Source organism: Podarcis raffonei, chromosome 8, assembly GCF_027172205.1.
Source record: "Podarcis raffonei isolate rPodRaf1 chromosome 8, rPodRaf1.pri, whole genome shotgun sequence".
Classification (NCBI taxonomy): domain Eukaryota; kingdom Metazoa; phylum Chordata; class Lepidosauria; order Squamata; family Lacertidae; genus Podarcis; species Podarcis raffonei.
In genome coordinates this window covers 71,991,383-72,010,985 of record NC_070609.1, presented here as the reverse complement: position 1 = coordinate 72,010,985, position 19,603 = coordinate 71,991,383, and the positions used below count along the sequence as shown (strand labels likewise).

General features: G+C 48.4%; 1 protein-coding gene across 6 annotated transcripts in view; it reads right to left on the bottom strand.

The window, feature by feature from the left end:
• The window catches only part of DVL1 (dishevelled segment polarity protein 1), a 101,545-nt gene extending 82,982 nt beyond the window's left edge, over positions 1-18,563 (bottom strand). For 3 of the 6 annotated variants that reach the window (XM_053400765.1, XM_053400762.1, XM_053400764.1), the window contains exon 1: positions 18,306-18,561. In XM_053400765.1, coding sequence (XP_053256740.1) covers positions 18,306-18,475 — 170 coding nt within the window. In that variant the 5' untranslated portion in view covers positions 18,476-18,561. Of the gene's footprint in view, positions 1-3,804; positions 3,963-18,305 lie in introns of all 6 variants that reach the window. The other 3 variants (XM_053400760.1, XM_053400761.1, XM_053400758.1) reach the window with 3 other exon arrangements.
• Between the last annotated feature and the right edge of the window lie 1,040 nt (positions 18,564-19,603).

Sequence of the window (19,603 nt, the reverse complement as noted above, 5' to 3'; positions counted from 1 at the left end):
ACTACAATTCCCATCATCCCTGACTACTGGTCCTGCTAGCTAGGGATCATGGGAGTTGTAGGCCAAAAACACCTGGAGGGCAGAGGTGAGGAAGCCTGCTCTATATGAACCTGCCCAGGTGCTAAGATCCTCAGGTGAGCACTTCTCTTGGTCCCACCAACACCGGAAGCATGGTTGGTGGTGACACAAGACAGAGCCTTTTCTGTGGCTGCTCCCAGATTGTGGAATTCCCTCTCAAGAAAGGCGAGATTGGCTTCTTCTTTGCTATCCTTTCGCATGCAAGTTAAGTCCTTCTTATTCAGACAGGTTTTCTCGCTGCCCATCTTGCTTTTCCTGTTGTGAGCTACACACCGCCACATGGAAAACACCATCCCCAGATACAAGACATGGGGAGGGGGAGTTCCTCTCACACCTAAGAGAGGAGCTTTGAATTCTTTTTCATACTTAAAGAGGCCAGATGAAATAAAATTGTTCTCTCTCCAAAGAGCCTTTATCCATAGCTGTGGAAGAGGAGAGGAGGCAAGGTTTTTAAAAAATAATTTCTGCAGTGAGGAACTCCAGGAAGCTGAGAAGACGTAAGGAGAGAGAGAGAGAGAGAGCAGGGATTTAGCTCAGGGGTATAGTATCTATTTTACATGCAGAAGGTCCCAGGTCTAATCCTGGACATGTCCAGGTAGGGATAAGATTGCCCCCTGCCTGAAACCCTGGAAAGCTGATACATGGACCAATCTGACTCTGTAGAAGGCAGTTTCCTATGTTCCTATGAAGGTGTGGTGGGAGATCAACCCAAGATGGACAGCTAGACATTTCAATTGCATTTCAGAAGAGGCAAGCGACTGGGGAGAAATCCATTGCAATCTCAAAAATATAACATGGTCCAACTCTGCGAAAGGCAGCAAACACACCCTCCTCACGCCCCCAAGTCAGAAAATTGCATGCTCAGACAACTGCACACACCAAAAGAAAAATCAATCCGTATCGATTCTCTTGCATGCTATATAATACAAAACTCTTTAGAACTGGAGGGTGCTGAATGGCAGTTGTCAGAAGACAACCAACCGTTCCAGACTTTCAGCCCAGATTCTGAAGGAAGCCCTGTCACAGTGGTCCTTGTTTGGGCAGCTGGGTGAGGCCACCGGAGATCTCAAACGGAGCCAAAAGGATCCATGCGTCTTCTGAGGCCTCTAAGCATTGGAACATGTCTGCCCACTCTTCAGCCTTTCAGATGTTTGGAGATACTTTGGTGCTCAAATTCTAATCACATTTTATTACTTGTAAGAGCCCTGCTGGATTGGGCCATAGGCCCTTCAACCTGTTCTCAACTGGATGTCCGTGTGGGAAGACCGCAAGCCTGGCCTGAGCGAAACAGCCACTCTTCCCACCTGCCATTCCTAATAATTGGCTTTTGGCGGCATACTGTTGCCAACAGCAGAGGCAGAACATAGCCATTGCGGCCAGTAGCTACAGAAAGCCTTCTTCTCCACGAATTTTCTCTAATCCTATTTTAAAGCCATCCAATCTGGTGGCCATTGCTACCTCTCCTGCAGGAGCGAATCCTAAACTTAACTTTGCACACAGCGTGTAAAAGTCATCTCTTTTATCTTTCCTGAATCTTCCAATATTCAGCTTCATTGGTTGGCCAGGAGTCCTAGTGTTACGAGAGAAAACTTTCCTCTAGCCACTTCCTGAACAATGTGAATTATTTTATGCACTTTTCTCATGTCTCCCTTAGCTATGTATTTTCTCTAATTAATTAAATGTTTGTTAATTAATTAATTTAATTAAAGAGCCCCGAATGTTGTGGCTTTTCGTCCTAAGGGAGACATCCGACCTCTTGATCATTTTTTGTTGCTGTTTTCCGAAGGCCTTCAAGCTCTGCAACATTCCTTTTCGGAACATCTGATTGATTGATTGATTGATTGATTGTAATTAAATTAAATTAAATTACTATTTCATGTTTCCTTAGGAGGTGGTCTCCTCTCTTAGATAGCTGAACCAGGAAGTGGACAGAGGCCCAGAGTTGGAGAGGCAGTCAGGAATGTAGGCCGGAGAAGTGTTTCCCAAACTTGGGCCTCTGGCTGTTCTTGGACTACAACTCCCATCATCCCTAGCTATCAGGACCAATGGTCAGGGTTGATGGGGGTTGTAGTCCAAAAACAGCTGGAGACCCAAGTTTGGGAAACACTGCTCTATAGCAAGGATGGGAACCCTGTAACCCTCCAGATGCTGTGGGATTATAACTCCCATCATCCCTGACTGCTGCTGATGTGGCTGAAGCTGATGAGAACTGTGGTTCAGCAACATCTGAAAGGCCATTGGTTCCTTTTCCCTGCTCTGTGGGCTAGTTCTGACTGGCCCCTCCTAGCATGCTGGATTTCTATGTGCAGGGAAGGTTGCTTGGGTGTTCTACTGGGGAAGAAGACAACCCACAGCTCTCTCTGCACACAGAAATATAGCATGCTAGGGGGAAGTGTTTGAGTCTAGCTTTCTTCCTGACACACCAGATCGGGGTTGGGAACCTTTTTGGCCAGAGCACTATCTTTCTCCAAGCCTAAGGGATGACTTTGGCAGGTGGGCGGGGCAAACCACCTGCCAGTCATCTCACATCATGGACAGACATATTGAGGATCATAGAATTGTAGAGTTGGAAGGGACCCCAAGGGTCCTTAGTCCAACCCCCAGCAATGCAGGAATCTCAACACGCTGTCCCCGATCCAATCGGAAACTGGACTGGACCCTGCTTAGCTTTGCAAATATGCCAGCAGTTTTATCACCACGCTGGATTTTTTTACTGGAGATATTTAAACAGGGGCTGGACAGCTATCTGTCGGGGATGCTGTAGACGTAGATTTCCTGTATCGAGTAAAGAGGGGTAGGCTAAATGACTTCTAAGATCCTTTCCAAGGGGTGCATCCATTGAAATTAGTGGTCATGACCAACCTAGGCCCATTACTTTCAATGGGACTATGCTGAGCACGTAAAGCATTGGCTGCAACCCCGGTTGTACAATTCTAAAAGCCCAATATGAACGGGGTGTGTGAACATGAAGATTCTCCCTCCCTCCGGAGAAATCAGGGTGCAGATTCTCAGCTACAACTACAGCTACAGGGTGCGCTTGACCTCTTCTGCCTCTTCTGCCTGCTGTCAGCCTACAAGCACTGGAGAGAGAAGAGAGAAAGAAATATCTCTTTTCCCCGCCCTCATTACATGGGAAAAGAAAAGGTGTCTGATGGGTGCTTGGAGGCAGGGAGGTATATATCAGTTCCCCAAAGGCAGATGTTTCAAGCATTACACTCAACAGATGCTTCCTTGACTAGGATATTTTCCGAAATGTGAGCCTGCTAGGTGGTCCATCCACACACCCTTGCCTGGGGAATGCCAGAGGCTACCGAGAGTTCACAAGAGAGATGCTCCCATTTCCAAGTTCCCAATTCCAAGCTCATTTCCAGGCCTCTTGGATCAGACCCAAGGCCTATCTAAGCTCAATATTCCACTTTGTAGAGTGGCCAATCCAGAAGCCTCCAAGCAGGGCACGGAGGCAACAGCCCTCTCCTCATTATTGCTTTTCACCACAGAGTATTCACAGGGAAACTGCTTCTGAACAAAGAGGCTCCATCGGGCTGTCATGGCCGATAGCCACTGATAAACTAGTCCTCCCCACTAAATGAACTGGCCGGATCCCTCTTTTGAAGCTGCCCAAGACAATCGCCCAAGACATCTTGTGGCAGCCATTAATTGAGTGCCATTATTGCTAACACAGGAGTAGCCGAGTTGGCGCCTTGCAAATGTTGGACGACAACTCACATCATCCCACATGAGCCGAGGCTGGTGGGAGTCAGAGGAAAGAGCCACAGCTCAGTGGTAGAGCATCTGTCTTGTATGCAGAAGGTCCCAGGTTGAATTCTCAGCATCGCCAAGTAAGGCTGGGGGAGACTCCCCTTGCCTGAAACCCTGGAGAGCTGCTGAAACAGAGGTAAGATGGAGAAGTCACCTGTCTCAGTAGAAGTCAGCTTCCAATATAGCCAGCTTCCGTTCGCTGCAGGGAACTCAGTGGGAGCAATGAAATGATATGCAAACCGAAACATGGCTAACCCTCAAGATCTGCTCTTGTCTGAATTTTGTGATGCAGCTCTCCAACCACAGAGTCATAGAACTGTAGAGTTGGAAGGGACCCTGAGGGTCATCTAGTCCAACCCCATGCAATGGAGGAATCACACAGACAAAGAATCCCTGGTAGAGGGCCATCCAACCTCTGTGTACAAACCTCCAAGGAAGGAGAGTCCACCACCCATACCCTGTCCCAAGGGTTGCCCAGAAGGTTCCCTACCGCTAACATAGAGACGGAATCAAGGTTGAATCATAGAAGCTTAAGAGTTGGAAGGGATCACGAGGGTCATCTAGTCCAACCCCCTTTTGCCCAACATGGGTCTCAAACCCACAACCCTGAGAATAAGCGTCTCATGCTCTACCCACTGAGCTATCCTATTCCCCGCAGAATACCAGTAGAACTTTTCCACATATCAGGTGCAGATTCAAAGCTGAACGAGCATTAAAGACAATAAACTGTATATTTCTCCATACACACCCGGGCCTCTTCAATGCCTGGAGTTCAACCTTTTTTGCACACAGAGCTGCGTGGGAGCTCACTCAGAGGGGAGGGCCGCACAGATCAGAGCCTCCTGATTGATTTGTTTTGCTTAGCTGTTCTTCCCCCCGGAGCACAAAAGCCACAGGAAAAGGGCCCCGTCCCTTGCATCCCCCCGGCTGTGTTTTCATAGCATCCGCGGGTTATAAAAGAACGTGCCGCACCCAGACCACGAGAGAGATTGTTCCTGCTCAGGGCTGTCAGGGAGGCGGCAAAGGAGAAATGGCTGGAAATGGTTTGCGAAGGCTAGCCACAGGCAGCAGACACACCGTCCACTTAAAGAACATGACTCCCCACTCACATACACAGAGAAGCCTGGGAAGTCTGTCATTTGTCAAGGGTGCTTGAGAACTGTAGCTTTGCAAGATCTCAACTAGAGCTCCCACAGTTCTTGGGGTGGGGGAGTTCCAAAAACTCACCCAATCTCCATTTGTATGCACTCACTCCAACTGCCCTGGTTTACCAAGAACAGCCTCTACTTTCTGAAGCCTTGCAAAACAACAGTCCTGGTTTTCTGGGCCCTCTCTGGGTGTTTTAAGGGGGAAAGTAGTGCCTGCAACAAACTGTTGCCCTGGGGAGCCCTCCTGTACAGGATGCCAGCCAGCCATGCCTTGCCCTCTTTCCAGGTTACATCATAATCACTTGTTCTTTTTAAACAGAGGTTGGAGGGCCATCTGTCAGGGATGCTTTAGCTGCAATTTTTGCATTGCAAGGGAGTTGGGGGTCCCTTCCAGCTTTGCAGTTCTACAATTTTATTATTTGTATGCCACTTGTCCATAAAACCGTGCCCAAAGTGGCTCACAACATATCAAGTGAACAATTAAGTCTAACATATGCACAAGCACACTTAAAAATAACAATCAGACCAATTAATGAGAGAGAAAGAGGGTGGCAGTGTTGTGTAACATTTGCAAACTCCGAGGTGTACAGATGCAAAAGCAGAAAAAGAGCTACTCTGATTTAAATAGGAACACAATACAGTGGTACCTCGGGTTAAGTACTTAATTTGTTCCGGAGGTCCGTTCTTAACCTGAAACTGTTCTTAACCTGAAGCACCACTTTAGCTAATGGGGCCTCCTGCTGCCTCCGCACGATTTCTGTACTTATCCTGAAGCAAAGTTCTTAACCTGAAGCACTATTTCTGGGTTAGTGGAGTGTGTAACCTGAAGCGTATGTAACCTGAAGCGTATGTAACCTGAGGTACCACTGTATATATCTCAATACAGTTGGGATGCCTGTGAACAGGTGGGTTGTGTGCCTGTTCAGTCTGTTGTCCAGGTACTCACCGTTGATGGGCAACTTCAAACCATCTTTAAACTAGACCAGGGGTTGTCAACCTGGTCCCTACCGCCCACTAGTGGGCGTTTCAGGATTCTAGGTGGGTGTTAGGGGGTTCTACGGCACAAGCTGAATCCAGTTTCCATTGTGCACTGGTGGGCGGTAAGGAAATTTGACCATCAAGAAAGATGCATTAGTGGGCGATAGGTATAAAAAGGTTGACTACCCCTGGTCTAGACAGTCCTTAAGAAGATAAGAGCCTCCTGGATCAGGCCAAAGGCCCATCCAGTCCAGCATCCTGCTCTCACAGGAGCCAAGCAGATGCCTTAGTGGGAAAACCAAAGAGAGAACCTGAACAGCAACTCTCCCCACTTGTGACTCACATCAACACTGCCTCTGACAGCGGAGGAGAAACACAGCTGTCAGACAGAGCTGTCTTCTGTACAGCAAGGGCAAATCCACACTATATTATAATAATAATAAATTTTTATTTATATTCCGCCCTCCCCAGCCGAAGCCGGGCTCAGAGCAGCTAACAACAGTAAAAGTAACACAGTTTACATAAAATCACAATCAATTAATTGAAATACATTCTAAAATCAATTCATTCTAAAATCAATTCAGAATCAAAATAATGGCCATCATTGGGCTAGAGTTCTGTGAGGATTACCAAAGGAGGGGGTCAGACTGTGCCTTGGCCAAAGGCCTGGTGGAACAGCTCTGTCTTGCAGGCCCTGCGGAAAGATGTCAAGTCCCGCAGGGCCCTAGTCTCTTGTGAGAGAACATTCCACCAGATTGGGGCCACAACCAACGAAGCCCTGGCTCTGGTTGAGGCCAGCCTAACATCCCTGTGGCCTGGAATCTCCAAGATGTTTTTGTTTGAAGACCATAAGGTCCTCCATGGGACATACCAGGAGAGGCGGTCCCGTAGGTACGAGAGTCCTAGGCTGTATAGGGCTTTTTTTTAAAGAACACCCAATGCAAATTTAAACCCCCCGAAAGAATCCCAGGAACTGTAGTTCCAGCCTCACAGGGTTACAATCCCTGGCACCCTTAACAAATTACAGTTCCCAGGGTTCTTTGACAGGAGGGGAGCCAAGTGGCTTAAATGTGTGTTGAATGGGCTTCAAATGTACGGCATCGATCATGTGGCCACCCTCCTCAAGACAGTGGGCGCTGGTGGGGTTTCTGGGACTACAGCAGCAGCAGCCACGGGGTGCCAGATTATGGGGCAGAGGCCTGGGACCCCACTTTGCAGAATGCGCTGGGCGACACCCCTCCACACACCAGTAGCAATTATGAAGTAAGCAATTCTGACCCATCGAAAGAAGAAGGAGTCCAATAAGACCATTATGCTAGTCCCGCTCAGAGCAGGCCCACTGATTCCAGCACTGGGAGAGCTGGGAAGCAGAACTCCCTCCATCAGCTCTGCTGTGACAGGCTAGTCCCATCAGGCTTCCTCTCCCTCAACTGTCATCTGGGGGCAACCATTTCACCAAGCTGCCTCAGTGGAAGACAGGAAGCAGAAGGCTGGTTTCTTCAGCTCTGCTGGAGGCCCAGCTCCATCAGGCCCCTCTTTGCCCCTGAACCTTGTCATCCTTTGTTCATTATAGCAACACATGTTTAGAAACTGATGCCTGACTTTTGCTTTTGCTTTTCCTCTTCCCTCCCTGTCCCTTTTCCCTTGTGTGTCACGTTTTTTAAGATTGTAAGGAAGGTCTTTTTCGGACTGTACGTAAGACACTCTGCAGGCCTTTTTGGCTGAAGAGTGGGATACAAACCCTGGAAATAAATAAATTAAATAACGGCCAGCACTAACAGAAGTTCATGATTTTCAATGGGTCCACTCAGAGTAAAACTTAGTTGGCTGCAACCCACAAAGTCCAGAGTTTGAAAACTACCTGATTGCACCACTGCAGCTACTCAGGATTCTTCCCCCCACCCCCTTCCACCTGCCAAGGCACAGAATTGCGTTGTTACACCATCTTTGCCAGCGGATCAGAGCTTAGAACCGCAACAAGGACAGTTCGCAAGCAGCTAGCTCCGCAACGCTGGTTCTACGGTGTCCTGGCCAAGTATTCCGCTGAAATACATACATAAATATATTTTAGGAAACTGACACGGGGCAGTCGCTGTGCTGCACCCAGATACTGGCCACGCTCCAGCTTGCCGCTCCACTCTCTCTCTGGCTCTGTTATTCCGGCCTGGGAGCAAACTCAGTGGCACATTTCATTCCCAAGCTGCGGGTTTATTTATTACGTCTTTTGGTTATTGTTTCAGGAGGATCCAGGAAAAGGGCTGTGCCCTTGTGACAACATGTGCATTACTGCTAAGTCAGATCCGGACAGGCTGCTCTCTCTGCAAGACTTGGTTCCCCCCAAAAAAGTGTGTTGCGGGAAGAGTCAACAAAACCATTTGCTTCCCTGACACAAAACTCCCACCCCCACCCCCTTCTTGTTTTGGCTCAGTGGCAGAAAGGCCGCTTGCCAAGTTGGAAACCACTTGCCAAATTACAGCCCTACACAGCCACCTTGTAAGAGAGCCAGGAACGGGAGTCTGCAGCAAGCCTGCATTTTACATTTCAAGCTGCAATGGGGAATCTAATTACCACTTACAAGGAAGAGGGCAGGCTGGGGCGGTTGTGGGGCGGAGGGAGAGAGAGAAAAAATATTAAGAAATATTTTCCACGACACTCAAGTCCGCTGGGCTTCTTTCCTTTAGCGGGAAAAGACACGCACAAAATGTCCCTGTGCCAGCAGCTTCCGAACATTGCAGGCCAGTGAGAAAGGCAGAGGTCCCCTTGCTAGCTAGCACATTTGCAAAGCTAAACAGGGTCTGTGTGGTTTCAAATTGGATGAGGAACCGTGTGTTGAGATTCCTGCATTGCAGGGGCTTGGACTAGATGACTCTTGAGGTCCCTTCCAACTCTATAATTTCCTAATTCTATGAGTGGCTGGTGGGGCAAAAGGCAAGAAACCCAACAGCTGGACAGAGCAACAGCCGATGATAGGCAGAGACAGAGCCAATGAGAAGCCAAGCTTATTCTAGTTTGGTCCCCATCCTCTTCCTCCTTGCTGAGTTCTACAAGGGGCAAACAACAAAAATCAGCAGGAACTCTCAGTCAGATGTATTTCAAGCCAGCCACAAAGACCAGATTTCTGTTTCCTTTGCTGCCTAACTTCCATCAGCTAGGCCACTGCACTCCACTTCTGCTCAGTTCCTGCCTGAGCAGATGGGAATGTGCTGAATAGCAAGCAGTCACCAGTCATCAATGCCTTCCTGCTATAAGAATATGAACAGTGCTGATTCCCGACACACACACTGCCTCTGCTCTTTGCCATTACGATACTGACCCTTTTGCACAGCTGATTCTAAGTCCCAGGCTTAAAAACAACAACACATACATGCAAATTGCACTAATGAAGAAGCTTTAGAAATTACAGAGTTGAGGGGGGGGGAGAACTAGCAATACAAGTGCCTCAAGAGGGATGCCAAGGCCCCAAGGCCCAAACTCCACAGTCACACTTGCGAACAACTTCTTGCTCCTATGAAGTTGGCACAGGTTTGTACTGCTTCCAGTGACAATATCCGGGGGGAAGTTTGGGTTTTTTTCCTGTTGGAGAAAGCTAAACTGGGAGTTTCATCGTAATTATGAGTGAAAGGATGTGGAGAGAGAAGGAGGGGAGAAAAATTAGCAGGCATGATTGGAGACTGAACTGTTAGCATCCAGCACTAGAAATTTGTCAAAAATGTACAATTTGCTGCTGAAATGGAATACACAGGATGAAACGGTTAAATCAAGTATGATTAAATGGGCTCAGGACATTGGTCATAACATTATGTTTGCTGACTGGGAGAAGTTGTGGACCACCGGGATGAAATTTACGGCATGTAATGCCTTAAGAGAAAATATTATGAAGATGATCTATAGGTGGTACATAACCCCAGTCAAGCTTGCAAAGATTTACCATTTGCCTGACAATAAATGTTGGAAATGTAAGGAAAAGGAAGGCACATTCTTTCACCTCTGGTGGACGTGCCCGAAGATTAAGGCATTCTGGGAAATGATCTATAATGAACTGAAAAAGGTATTTAAATATACCTTCCCTAAGAAACCAGAGGCCTTTCTCTTGGGTATTGTCGGCCAAGGGGTGTTAAAGACGGATATAACTTTTTTTATGTATGCTACAACAGCAGCAAGAATACTCATTGCAAAGTACTGGAAGACACAAGATCTACCCACCCTGGAAGAATGGCAGATGAAGGTGATTGACTACATGGGCCTGGCAGAGATGACGAGCAGAATCCGAAACCAGGGAAGAGAAGCAGCGGAAGAAGAATGGAAAAAATTTAAGGACTATTTAAAGAAATATTACAAAATTAATGAAAGTTAAAATGATGTTGGATTAGAAAATAAATGGTTACTATTAGTAATGGATAAGATAAGGAGAATAAGTAAGATCAAACTAAATTAAAATAAGGGAAGATTTGCTGAATAAATGATTAGAAATTGGAATACAGAAAAGGGAGGCATGAGGAAGTCGGAGAAGTAAGGCATAAGAAAACAAGATCTGAAATTGTACTTGTTTTTTTGTTTTTTTGTTGTGTTTATTGTATTGTATTGTTATGTTTTTGTTGTTATAAAAAAAATCCTTTAATAAAAAAAATTAAAAAAGAAAAATTAGCAGGCATGGCAGAAGGATTCTAGCACTCATGAGGTGTCAGCATCTTTCCCATCCTACATATGGTAGAAATCAAGTTGAAGTTATGATAACTTACTATGTTATTCTTATTTCCATCTAGGAGAAGGAAAACTCTGGCCCTAAAGCTCCGCTGCCTTGTGGGACATCTTTGGGAGACTAAAGGCTAAAAGGTAACCCCTACACAAATCTGGAGTCCCTATGACGGTTGGATGGCGCCTTGTATGCTTCTTTCTGGTAACTCTGGCAGCCAAACGTCTTGCTCTGCTTTTCTTTAGACAACATCAGTGAGGCTGAGAGGGGGTCTTGTCATTTGGGCAGCCCAGGACCTCCATACACACCACCCAGGCTTGCACCCCAGGGAGGTCACTTTGGTGCAGTGGTTTGGCTTCACCCTCAGAGATGCACTCCATTGTCTCTTGAGACAGACAGATGTCAACATTATTCTTATTTGACTTGCCGGTTGGCACTTTCTAAACTGATTTGCAGCAGCTCTCCATTCCTACCCGGAGATGCCAGGGAGTGAACCTGGGACTGCTGAACTACATAGGCAAGAGGATCTGCTGGACAATCCTGGAGGATAAGGCTATTATTTATGTTTACTAGCCATGATGGTTCTGCTCTGCATTGTAGTCTTCCTAGAAACAACTGGCTGGCCTATCTTGGAAGCTGGCCTAAATGGAGCCTGGCTCAGATCTGGAAGGCTCTTCCGATTATAAATCAGGTTGTATCCAGCTAAGTCCCATTGAAATTGATGAGCCCAGGTCGGTCATGCCCACTAACTTCAATGGGCCTACCCATCGCAGGGCTAGCACTGGAGACGGCCCCTGAGATTCCATCAGGGAGACTCTGGTACAGGAAGATAATGACACTTTGCACGTTCAGCCTCTCTTCGCCTGACTCCAGGCAGCTGGAGGTCATCAGCAACCTAGAGCTGCCTACGGCTGTTCCAGCTGTAAATCCAATTTTTTACAGTGGCTCCCAAGTCAGTTGTAACAACGGTCTATAATCCGGCCGTTAATTAGAAATTTAAGGGTGTCTGTCTTTCCAGGCTTCTGCTTGCAGATAAGACGTGTGTGTGTGTGTGTGTGTGTGTGTGTGTGTGTGTGTGTGAGAGAGAGAGAGAGAGAGAGAGAGAGAGAGAGAGAGAGAGAGAAAGGGAGCGACTCCTGAAATCTGTACCGCCACCACATCAAATGAGATACAAGCTCCCATCTAACAGCTAGATCCTGGCTTTTGCTAGCCTTCCAAACAACTGCAATCAAAAACACCACGGCCGCCCCTGCAAGCAGCTTAGAAAACAACCTTTGGGTCTGGACTGTGAATTTCAAAACGGCTCTCCCAAGGTGGTGGGGTTTCACACCAGACAAGGCATGGGGCTTATTGGTCTAGGACAGGGGTCAGCAACCTTTTTCAGCCGTGGGCCGGTCCACCGTCCCTCAGACCATGTGGTGGGCCGGACTATTTTTTTGGAGGGGGGGTGAACGAATTCCTATGCCCCACAAATAACCCAGAGATGCATCTTAAATAAAAGCACACATTCTACTCATGTGAAAACACTAGGCAGGCCCCACAAATAACCCAGAGAAGCATTTTAAATAAAAGGACACATTCTACTCATGTAAAAACACGCTGATTCCTGGACCGTCCATGGGCTGGATTGAGAAGGCGATTGGGCCGCATCCGGCCCACGGGCTTTAGTTTGCCTACCCATGGGCTAGGAGGGAAGAGCCTCAGAGCAGGGAGATTCAAATCCTAGGATTCAAATCCTAGGCAAGCCCTGCCAGGGGAGACTGGGGGCTCTGAAGAGGGGATGTGGCTCAGCAGTAGAGCCCTGGTTTTGCATGCAGAAGGTCCCAGGTTCAATCCTCAACATCTCCACTTAAAAGGATCAGGAAGCAGGGGGTGCCCGAGATTCGCTGTCAGTCATAGAAACAACCACAGGCAGATCTTCTACTTAGTCAGACCACTGGTCTACCTAGCTTGGTATTGTCTGCACGGACGGGAGGAGCTGCCTAGGGCTTAAGGCTAGGGAACGTTCCCACCCCTATCTGGGGATACTGGAGCCTGAACCTGGGACCTTCTGCATGGAAGCAGATGCTCTACCACCCAGCCACGGCCCTTCCTGTAAGACATAGGACCACTGAGCTCAATATTGTGAACACCGACGGGCAATGGCTGTTCAGGCAGGAAAGGGCTGGGGAAGATTGCCTGCCTGAAGCCCTGGAGAGCCACTGCCATTCAGTGTAGACGATGCTGAGTCAGATAAATGACTTGGCATAAGACAGCTTGCGATGTCCCTAACCCCAAGCAAAGAGCAGGAACTCATAATGACAGCAGAGCGATCCAGCTGATGCACAGAAGCAAGGCAATCAACAAGGCAAACCGTCTCCTTGATGCAGGTTAACACCATCACTCTCCCCCAGGGTGCTGGATGTCAGCAGGGTTAAGGAACTTTAATTGCCAGAGGGAAGGAGAAATTAAGATAAGCAGCTGCTGTGTGTGAGGATCTAACGCTCCCGGATGCTTCTGGGTTGCAACAGTTCCGCATGGGAAAGGCAGTGTGGTGCAGTGGTTAGAGGGCGGGACTAGAACCTAGGAGACCAGGGTGCAAATCCCCCACTCGGCCAGTGAGTGTCCGTGGGCCTGTTGCTGTATCTCAGCCTGGCCTATCTTACAAGGTTATTGTAAGGATAAAAATGGAGGAAAAGGTCCATGTATGCAACCTTGAGCTCCTTGGGGGAAACGAATGCAATAAATAAAATAAAATAGATAAATGGGGTGAGGAATTTGAAGACTGAAGGAAGTGGACAAGGGGGCTTAACTGGTTTGGCCACTGTGCATCCAAGTCTTCCTCTCCCCTCCACAACTGCTGAAATGATTCACAGCTCCAAGGTTAGGAGGAAAGCAAAACTCACACTTACAAGCAAAAAATAAATAAATGTGGAAGCCTGCCTTCCACTTGATAGCTAGCCTGGAAACACCTAGCAACACACACTTTGCTCTTCAGGTGTAAACTGAATTACTTCACTTACTTGAACCTGTGTTGATTTTGGGGCCCCTCCTGCCTATTCTGCTGAGGGGGGCACCCCAAAGTCTTGTCCTGGTGGCATCACTTCTAGGGTCAGGGCCTTCTCAGTGGTGGCCCCTACTGTGTGGAACTCCCCCCCCCCCAAGGGATGCACAGTTGGCTCCTTTGGTGTACAAAAAGGCTCTGAATATCTTGGCTTCTGCAGTGGTTGAGGGACCTCTGATCCTTGGGATGTTGCTGGACTCCAGCCCCCATCAGCCAGCATGGCCAATGGTCACAGACGATGAGGGGAGCTGGGCTCCAGCAACTACTTGAGGGTTCTGAATTTTAACTGATGTGTTTATATTGAATATGCTACTGTTTTAATGCTGCCCTTCATGGTCTTTATTTTATGCTGGCTCATTCATATTTTTAAATGCTGTTGCTCATCCTTTGAATTCTGCTGATGGGTTTCCCACAGGCATCTGGTTAGCCACCGAGAGAACAGAATGCTGGGCCAAGTGAGCTCTTGGCCTGATCCAGCAGGCTTGTCTTATGGGTCTTAAAAATGAATCTTTTTTAAAAAAAAAGCCACATACATACCATTTAAAAAAAGCCACATACACACAATTTAAAACAGCCCCCCCCCCAAAAAAAACCTGGAAACCATAGATTACCTCTCATGGAGCTACAATTCCCAGCACTCTGAACAAACTACAATTCCCAGAATTATTGATGGGGGGGGTAAATGCACTTTAAACATATGGTGTGTATGTGTATGCAGTCTAACATTAAATTGTTCCAGCTTTGGGGTTTATGTCGCCGTGCCCTGCCTTGAGAGGGCTCTGTCCAGGAAAACACTCAGAATAAAACAAATCTGTTTTCCATGGGGCTCTCTTGCATCATTCCGCTTCCCTCCGCTCCGTCTGACCTTTTTGCAGGCGACACACAACACCAAGATCACAGTGCCGGAAATAGATACAGGTACGAGCCGTCCGACACGGAGAGGAGGGGAGGCTTGTTACCAAGAGATTATTAGATTTCAAATGCTGATTCATGGTTGCCATCCAAAGAGCTGGAGATGATGAGGCCTGTGGCTTTTTCCCTTCCTTTTTTAATTATCTAAATGCCAACAAGTGGTTGTGTGCCAAACCAGACAATACAGATCTTGGAGGTGGAGAGACTGGGGGGGAGTGTGGGCCATCATAAGGCCTTAAGGTGGGCTTCTTACTATTTTTATTCTTTAAAAAAGGTCTGCGTCGTAGAAACATAAGGAGAGCATTGCTGTGTCAGCTCAAAGGTTCATCTAGTCCCTAAATGCAGGGAAGGGCCATAGTTCCGTGGCAGAGCATCGGCACTGCATGCAAAAGATGCCAGGATCAAGTTTCAATGTCATCTCCAATTAAGACTGAGAGGGACCCCCACATTACACCCTGGAGAGCCACTGCTAGTCAGTGTAGACAACACCAAGCTAGATGGACCAATAAAGGTAAAGGTAAAGGGACCCCTGACCATTAGGTCCAGTCGTGGCCGACTCTGGGGTTGTGGCGCTCATCTCGCTTTATTGGCCAAGGGAGCTGGCATACAGCTTCCGGGTCATGTGGCCAGCATGACTAAGCCGCTTCTGAACTGCAAACCAGAGCAGTGCACGGAAACGCCGTTTACCTTCCCGCCAGAGCGGTTCCTATTTATCTACTTGTACTTGATGTGCTTTCGAACTGCTAGGTTGGCAGGAGCTGGGACCGAGCAACGGGAGCTCACCCCGTCGCGGGGATTCGAACCGCCGACCTTCTGATCAGCAAGTCCTAGGCTCTGTGGTTTAACCCACAGCGCCACCCACGTCCCTAGATGGACCAATAGCCTGACTCAATATAAGGAAGCTTCCTATGTTCTCATGTCTTAAGGAAAAAGGCTTGTCTCAGTGGTTTTAGCACTTGCTTCACATGCATATCCCGGCATTTCTGGGTAACACTGGGCATAACCCCTGTCCGAAGCCCTGGAGAGCTGTTGCCAGTCGTTGAAGGCAACAGAGTCCGACCAGATTGATGGCAGGTTTGCACATGACTGAAGTCACCTGGACGCAAAGTAATAATAGTAATAGTAATAATAATAATAATAATAATAATAATAATAATAATAATAATAATAATTCCCTGCCCCAGAAGACCGGCATATCAGGGAGAAGCTTCCTAGCCTAGTTTTCTATGAGCGGGGCTTTTGAAAAAAATGTATACGGAAACGTTCAGACATGCAAGTTGCCTACCTCAAAGGGGGCAAGGCCTCTTTTTCTAGAAAGTTTGCCATTTTAGAACCACCCAGAGCAGGTGTCCCTAGACTACAGATAAGTAAGCGAAGGAGACACGTGTTTCCAAAGATCAACACCTCGCGCACATGAACTATTATGCACCTCACCCGATTTCTCCCAAGCTGAGACACAGCACAAAGGGCTCTTTAATTCCCTTCTCGATGCACAAACAACAAGGGAGGCATTGGCAGAGCCCTTTGCCCTCTGGACATACCTCGGCCACTTTCTCCACAGCCCAGAGACGAGCAAAAAGCTCTTCAACCTCCTGCAGGGAGATTTTGGAACCCACCACCCAGAGCAAAACATTGTGGGGGCGCAAAAAGGCACAGCACCCACAATACCCCTTGTTTTAAACCCCTTCGTTGGTCAGGAGGACACAGATTGCCATGCTCCCGCCAGCTAACATTTATATGCCTTTGTCCACTACTGCTGGCAGGGGTGGGGTGATCAATTCGGCCTAAGACAGGACGATATTCCCCCTCCTCTCAAAAAACGTAAGCAGTATGGTCCCTCCTTCTACCTATCTGAGGAACAACCCCCTGTTGTTGTTGTATTACCAACTCCAGTGGTTATCGGGTCCCCCAAATTGTGCACACTCTTCATCCCTCTTCTGTTCCATCTCCTGACACCAGTCAGTAATGAAACAAAAAAGGAAGCCCCCCCCCCACCAGCACACCTGGAAATGTCTCCATTTTTACGGATTGGTCTAATGCAAACTACTTCTGTGATTCTAAAGGTATGCTTTAGTAGAGATCCCTACATTGCAGCGGGTTGGACTTGATGACTCTCAGGGTCCCTTTCAACTCTACAATTCTATATCCTGCTCCTACCCCACCCCGAAAGAGGGCAATCAGGCCCACTTCACAGAGACCCCCGGACATTAAAGGAGGACCACCGTCATATACCAGCTGCCAAAGTGGGAGAGGATGAACAGGAAGCGGGGAAAGCAAAGAATAAAATAAAATAGAAAGACACTCTAGTGCTTCCTGATGGAAGTCTTCCCCACCTCTCAAGAGAGCCAAAATGAATTGAATAGGCATTCCCAGTTCTCCTTGGCAAGCTAAATTTAAGGGATATGCCCCCACACCAAAACATAGGAAGCTGTCTTGCACTGAGTCAGACCTTTAGTCCATCTTGCTCTGTATTGTCTACACTGACTGGCAGCAGCTCCCCAGAGTTTCAAGCAGGAAGCCTCTCCCAGTTCTATCTGGGGGTGCCACTGGGATTGGAACCAGGGACCTTCTGAGGCCAAAGCAGAAGCCATGGCCGTTCCCTGGGTTACAATTTGTTCATCTCTGGGGCACTGCCAAGGCAGAAACAGTAAAAAATGAAGAAAAAAAGGACCCACCCACCAACGGCACCTACAGAAATTCACACACCCCTTCCACTCCTAAAGATCTGGGAGAGGGGACACTCACAGCCTCCCTGAACCTCTCTTTGTAAGCAGGAAATACCCAGTGGAGGGGCTTAGCATCTCCTTAAAAAACAGCTGACCCCAGAAGTCTAAGGCCAAACACAAACCCCTACTGGGAACCCAGATTTCAGAAAGCAACACCTTTATGAGCAGGTAAGGCAAGGAGGCCCCTCACACCTTTTGGGTTGGATCCAGTGCTGCTCCTGCTCAGAGGCAGACCCATGGGAATTGATTGGCACATGGCCAACTTTAGGCCCATTCATTTCAATGGGTCTACTCTGAGGAGGGTCCGAGTTGGAGGCAACCCCTTTTTTTGCTCCCAGAACTTTTAGCCATGATCATCGCAGATCCACCGATTCTCCCCAGAGACCCGCGTTTCGGGAAATCCGGACGCCCCACAGTCATCCCCTCCAGGCTTTAAACCTTCACCAACCTAGAACTGCCCACCGCTTCCAGAATGGTAAACCACCTAAAATCGGGAGCCTTTCCCTTTCCCTGAGAGTCCCCTTTATCTGATCAAAGCCACCAGAAAGCAAGAAATCCACAATTTCAGATCCAGTTTTCCTTTGACACCCAAAGGGGAGGGTGGAATATGTCACCCCCCCTCCTTTTTCACAACCGTGATATTAATGTATGTCATTTCCAAACACCACCCTTCTCCCCCCCCCCGACCCCACAAAGGTTGACATGTATAACGGGCAGAAAGAAGCCTCTGGTGTGGATTCAGAGTAGCTTTGCGTAAACCTGGTGATAGGGGCGAGTGGGGGCTGTTTCACAAACCCCAGCAGATTTGAAAGCTCGCCACATTTTAAGAAAGGCACAAGTCACGCCGCGTTCAGGCAATCATGCAAACACACAGGAACGTGGCAAGGCAGATCTGGGTTTCCAAACGTCCTCCCCCCCCCTTTTAAATTTTTTTCCCAACGCCAAATAAAAACAGAATGCCAACTTACCCAAAATCCTGATCCATAGATTTGAAGAAAAATTTGTAGTTATGCACCGGCCGGTTGCTGAGGACATTTTTAAAATCTGCCAAAGTGACTTTTTCCGGGGAGACGGGCAATTTCACCAGATAAGGGGTCTCCTCTTCGTCAATGTGATAGATTATTTTTGTCTCCGCCATGGACGAAGGAAGGGGTGTTGGGGGAGGTTGGAAGGGGAGGGGGGAACAGGGGAAGGTTGGGGGTGTGAGGAGATCTGCCAAGGAGGGGAGGAAAGAGAGAGAGAGAGAGAGAGAGAGAGGGGGGGGAGAGAAAAGGGGGTGGGTGGGTGAGGGAGGGGGGAATCAAGGCCAAGTTCAAGGTGCCAGTCCCTCAGATCCTTCGTTTTACAATGCAAGGCTTGCTTCCAAACAGGAAGGGAAATGTCAGTGTCTGCGGAATGCTACCGTAGCGAGCCATACGCAGAAGGGTTGTCACGCCCCACACCGCCCCTTAGCGGCACAGACGGAGACAGGCACCTGGAGGTGGGCTCGCCAGTATGCATTATCCCCAACGATGGGGGCTGGATGCTTACAGCATCAAAATCGACCTCCTCTCCCCGCCTTGCCTTGCAAACCTGCTTCCAAAATCCGGAGACCCACAAAGGAGATGCGTAAGCCTTGCCTTCCCCAACGCCCCCGCATCCGATCTCTCTCTCTCACACACACAAAATCCTGGTTTATTGCAATGACACTTAATAAGAAGAAAATGTTGCAACGGTGAGATCGACCTGGAGATCTAAAGAGCCTCTTTGGCTTGCAAAGGCGGACTTGCAGGTTTGCTTTGCTGGCGGAGAGGTAAAGAGGAAGGGAGATCCTTCCCCAAACTGCAAACCAGAGGTCTCTCCTCGGCACGCACACACAAATGCCCTCTCTCTATACCCAATATCCTCTCTTCTTCTCGGCAGTCTCCTCCCCACACACGCAGCTTAAAGGGCCACGGCTCGGGGTTTTGGTTTTTTTGTTGTTGCAACCGCGCGCGCGCCCCCGTCCGCGGGCAAAAGGCGCGCCCGTGTTCCAAAGGCGCGCAGGAGCAGCTGCAGCAAGCAGGGACAATTGCGCCGCGCGTGGGTCAGATCCAGCAGGAGGGGCGCCTGCCACAAAACGCTCCCGTTGCCCTGGTCGTCCAGACACGCGTTTGAGGGTGTTGCATGAAGCACCGAGCGGAAACCTCCGCGATCACCCCTCCTGCCTGCAGTCACACAGAGCAGATTTGCAGGGGGGGGTGTCATGTGACTAGCCCACCTCTTCCTGCTTCCCTCAATTGGGGGG